General features: G+C 30.3%; 1 protein-coding gene across 4 annotated transcripts; it reads left to right on the top strand.

Annotated features, from left to right (window-relative positions):
• Positions 1-3,389: 3,389 nt before the first annotated feature.
• On the top strand, positions 3,390-5,014 carry LOC109339717 (protein LIGHT-DEPENDENT SHORT HYPOCOTYLS 4-like). 4 transcript variants are annotated; one of them, XM_019577210.1, is made up of 2 exons: positions 3,390-4,178; positions 4,771-5,014. In XM_019577210.1, the coding sequence occupies exons 1-2, from the start codon at positions 3,573-3,575 to the stop codon at positions 4,840-4,842; spliced, it is 678 nt and encodes a 225-aa protein (XP_019432755.1). In that variant the 5' UTR covers positions 3,390-3,572; the 3' UTR covers positions 4,843-5,014. The 4 variants fall into 4 exon arrangements, with proteins under 4 accessions (XP_019432755.1, XP_019432757.1, XP_019432756.1 ...); XM_019577212.1 differs by having other exon boundaries at positions 3,391-4,182; positions 4,752-5,014; XM_019577211.1 differs by having other exon boundaries at positions 3,391-4,187; positions 4,752-5,014.
• The last annotated feature ends 331 nt before the right edge of the window (positions 5,015-5,345 follow it).

The raw sequence follows: 5,345 nt of genomic DNA, 5'->3' as shown, positions 1-5,345 counted from the left end.
CTCGACTGAATATTAAAAATCTTCTGATTTCGGTTTACAGTTAGAATTTCGAACATAGAATTCAGAGTGTAAAATATTTAGAAATGCGTCATGGACAAACTTGATGCCTATCTTGACTCGAAATAATATTTCAAAGCCAATGACGCAATCAGAATTCGATTCCGCGCTACAGAACTCAAAAACACGTTATTATGCAAAATTTGGGCCCGATGCAGCTCAAAAACTTTCCGTCATAGAAAATTATGAAAATTTACCACAAAATAGGAATTCATAAAACAAGACTAACACTCAACTACGTTTAGCCTAAATCATTACCAATTAATTTCTAAAATATTTTTTGTTAAAATAAATAATTACTACAATATACATTGAAAATTCACAGTGTTACACTTTACGCTCTGTTTGGTTCATAGTGGAAAATGGAAAGAAAGAAAGTTGAAGGAATATAATGAAAATAAATTGAAAGTAAGGTAAAAAATTAGTTGTTTGGTTTAAAATAAAAGGAAGGAAATAAAGTTATAACATTTCTCTCCTCTTATTTGGTTGTGCAAAAAGGGAAAGGAATGAAAAATATGTGTAAAATTACATAAATACCCCAAATAAGAAAGTCACATTTACAACATTGTTGTTTTTACTACATTGTTTTTAGCATGTACTATCACAATTATTCAATTTTTTGTACACTTCCAATTATCTTAACTTGGGATAAAATTATTATATCATGTATTCAATCCAAAGAAGACACAATTAATCTATTATAAACATTTGCGATGAACTTTGAGTATCTATTTTAAAAATCATACAATAAATAAGAAATATTAAATACACTTAACATAATATCAATAAATATAAATTGTCATTTAAGTTGTTATACATAAAATATGACATTCATAACAAAAAATAATTGGTCATTTTTATGAGAAAGAAGAAGAAAATGAGTGAGGAGAAGAGAGAAAAGTTTAAGGACAAAAGTGAAGGACATTATAGTCATTAAACAAGGGAAAATGATTTTTCATTCTTTTTTTTCTACCACTCCATTTCTTTCATCCCATTTTCATCAAAACCAAACATAACCTTATTCTTCCTCATGATTGGTTTATGGAAGGTAGAAATTGTTTTGGAAGTTAATATCATGGTCATTATTTTTAATCAATAATTTTATGCAACCACTTAGGTTCTTTATTTTCGTTTTGAATTCTGGAATATTTTTCCAATTTAAAATCCATTAAATGAATTGCAAATTTGTTCTTTTATTAAAGTGTTGCTGAAATATCAACTTATTGTAAGTGAACATAATCTAATTGATCTTATCATATCATAAGATACTTTCTCCTCTTATTATTTTACTTACACAATTTAGAAAGATGGACAAAATGTGTTCATGATGATTACCGTACGGTATAGCTTATTCACATATTTTATAATTTATGAGGATTGTATTTAAATTCTTACAATATTTTATATTCTTACAATTGAAATACATATATATATATATATATATATATATATATATATATATATATATATATATATATATATATATATTAGTCCTTCACATTTTTCGATCTTATCAGTTTAGTCATTCAAAAAAGAAAAGACCTAAAATGGTCCTCAAAATTTTTAAATGTGGGTCAAATTAGTTCTTTTTGTGGTCAAATTAGTCTCTACCAAATATTATAAAACATGCTAAAAATGATTTATTTGATCCAAATTTAAATTTTTAGAACCATTTTAGATCTTTTCTACTAAACTTATAAGGTCGGAAAATATAAGAGAATAAAAGAAATAATTTCTCCTTATAATATAATAAGATCCATGATGTACAAAAAGGAAGTAGCTAAACTCTTGTTTAATCTACTGGCTTTGCATTCAATATTTTCATCATTGAATCATAATAATCTCATTAATCTGCACGATGCTATCTTGGGATTATCACTTCTTGAAAAGTATCATCACTGAATGAGAAAGAAGGTTAGGTGTGAAGTAATATTGATCTTTGAACAATGATAAGTTTACAAACCCTACAACTTGAATGCAAGTATGGTTTATGATGATCCAAATTCCCAAGCTAGGGTTAGTCATAGCAGACATGAAAGGGTAAAGTAGTCTTTTCATTAAAGGTATTGTCAAGTCAATCACCACAAAAGAAAGAAGCAACAAAATATTTTTTTTTATTTACCCATTCATCAGCTTTATACTGTCTGCATCAATCATATCTCACTGTCACTTTCAACCTATTTTCATTTCCACAAATGCCCTAAAAGCCAAAACACTGCTTCTTTCTCAATTAAGCCTTCTTGGTCCCTCACTTTCTCTTTGCTTTTGGAATGGGATAGGTCAAAGCAACTCAGTTTCTCTCATTTTTTTCCAAAAAAATAACAACACTGCCAAACTCTAAAAATGGTTTCTGGAAAACAGGGTTACCAAAAAGAACCTAACATTACTACACTTTCAAGTATTCTAGGAGTTATCAAAAACCAAATGGAATTCAATGGTAGCCCTAGTAGTAGTAGGAAAATAAGGTAGTCTCTTTACTGTACTTTTTCTTTGTCAATCCAAATTGTATTAGTATATAAAAGAAGAGTAAGTGTATAATAAAAAATTAAGTTTATGATTTTGTGTGTTAACTTATTAGAATTTAAAAAACTTAACAGTAATAGTAAAGAGGAGGTGGCTATATTATTACAACAATGTAGTTGTCTCCAAGACTAATCGCCATTGTTAAACCCTTAAGACATGAAATTTGAGTGATATGGTTTAAATTCCATAACACTTTATAGGTGCTAACAAACAGAGATATAAAAGACTTAAAAGTCACATAATATACTTATGAGATGAATAACTTATATTTTATTTCTATTAGCACCAAGAATAACTCAAGCATTAAATGATATTATTAACATAATATATATTATGATATTTAATGTTGCATTTACCATAATAACAAAACATACTTGTTGGATCTCATTTACTCTCATAACAATATTGTATTACAACAATATTAATTACTATGAGATGGCTTCACTTACTCCTAGAGTAAGTGAAAAAACTTAATTCATATATTTAATAATTTGAATTAATAATTAAATTTATATTATTGATTTTTTTAAGAATGAATGAGTAAGATATAGAATAAATTTTTTCCACCTACTTTTTGGAATAATAGGATTCATGGCATGTATGATTACTTTGTGTAAAATAATTTAAAACCAGGAGCAAAATAAAGTAGATGTTGTAGTAAACCACTACCAAACCATCAAGTCACTCTACTGTTCTTTTACCCTTTCCCTTGTCCCTACCATTGTCCACCATTCTCTCTCGTGAAAGCATAGTATATTTCAATGAAACCCTTCTCAAATCTAATCAAACCCATTCTGTGAATCTTTCTATGCTTTTCGATCTTCTCTTAAGATCTTCCTCCTCTTTATCTTCATCATCTTCTCAAATTTCAATCTCCATATATATATATATAACTCACACTATACACTAATGTTTCAAGACCCCCATCCACACAAAAAACTCAAACCAAACCTTCTCAAACAGTAATTTCAAGATCAAGATCCAATCTAGTCATGAACCCTCTTCAAGAATTTGATCACTCATCAAACATAAATAACAACAACACCTCAAATTTCACATCACCACCATCATCACTACCCTTATCTCCATCTTCATCATCACCACCCTCTTCCTCCGCCACTCTCAGCCGCTACGAGAACCAAAAGCGTCGTGACTGGAACACTTTCGGCCAATACCTTCGAAACCATAGACCCCCACTAACCCTCTCTCGCTGCAGCGGCGCACACGTGCTCGAGTTTCTTCGTTATCTTGACCAATTCGGGAAAACAAAAGTTCACACCAACATGTGCCCTTTCTTTGGGTACCCTAACCCTCCAGCACCATGCCCTTGCCCTCTGAGACAAGCGTGGGGTAGCCTTGACGCGCTCATAGGAAGGCTTAGAGCTGCTTTTGAAGAGAATGGAGGGAAACCTGAGGCTAACCCTTTTGGTGCTCGTGCTGTTAGGCTTTACCTTCGTGAAGTGCGTGATTCTCAAGCTAAAGCTAGAGGGATTAGCTATGAGAAAAAGAAGCGCAAGCGTCCTCTTCCTCCTCCTCAACAACAACAACAACAAGTGCTGCCACCATTACCACCACCATCATCTTCAAATTCAAGTCATGTTAGTAAGGTTACATGCTAGTTCCATGCATATTAGTCTCATATGTAGGTTATTACTGATGTTCTCTTCTTTGGGTTTTGACATGTCATGACTGTTTAATTTTCCTTTTTTATTACTGCATTATCTATATGTATATATATATATGTGCTACACACTTATGTATATGTTTTGTATTTGTAGGAATTTTATTATCTTGTTTAAATGTGTTCTATTTGTCCGTTTTTTCCTCATATATTAAGCATTAATTATTTAAGGATTAAAAAATCTGACATTGAAAAGTTATGCATTTAATATATTCAAAATCTTGAAGTTATTATTTCTACATATGCATCTAGATTCCTACTTTTTATTCCTTAAACAATCTTTCTTAGACACTTTTTTATATACAATTTGAATACAATCCATTGGAGAACCAATAATGTTGAGATCAAACTATGTTCTAACCTTAATCTACAGTATATTCTTGAAGGTTAGAGATGTGATCAATCCAAATGTGCAACTTGCAGTATTTTATTAAATTATGTGTTTTTCCTTTTTATATATTTATTTTCACTTCTAAATTTTCTTATGCAGAACTTGTGATTTGACATGGGGTCAGTGCAATATGGAGCACCGTTGGGAATTTGATGAAAATTTGTGCAATCAAAACTGGGGTAATGGGTGAAGCAGCTATTGATAAAGTAAGTTAAGCAGTAGTAGCACGGAAAAGACTGTGAAGAAGTAATAGTATTGTGTAAGAGACCAATACATCGATAATCCGATTTATAATAAATTATGAATGTACTTGAAGGTTTTATGAGGAAAATAAAATGGATTCCAGGACATGTTTCCAATTGTTTTTCCTTGGATGCAGTAAAGTAAGTGTAGTCAACTAATCTAAACCTTATCCCATATATTAATAGATATTATATCAATTAAAAAATTTATTATTTTTTTCTGTTCTTACATCAATATCATTCATACCCAACATGATTTGGGAGATCACATCCTAATTACTTACCTTTTTTTCATTTATAGATATATTCTGCAGCATTTTTGAAGCATCACACAATCATCGGTTTGTTACTTGAGTTCAGGGATTTCATGTAGTTTGATAGTTTAATTTATAAACAGATAGAGAGTGCATTCATGTAGTCTACACAATGCTTCAAACCTTCATGCAATTAA

The sequence above is a fragment of the Lupinus angustifolius genome, unplaced genomic scaffold (assembly GCF_001865875.1).
Source record: "Lupinus angustifolius cultivar Tanjil unplaced genomic scaffold, LupAngTanjil_v1.0 Scaffold_90_108, whole genome shotgun sequence".
Lineage (NCBI taxonomy): Eukaryota > Viridiplantae > Streptophyta > Magnoliopsida > Fabales > Fabaceae > Lupinus > Lupinus angustifolius.
This window is presented reverse-complemented; position numbering and strand designations above follow the sequence as displayed.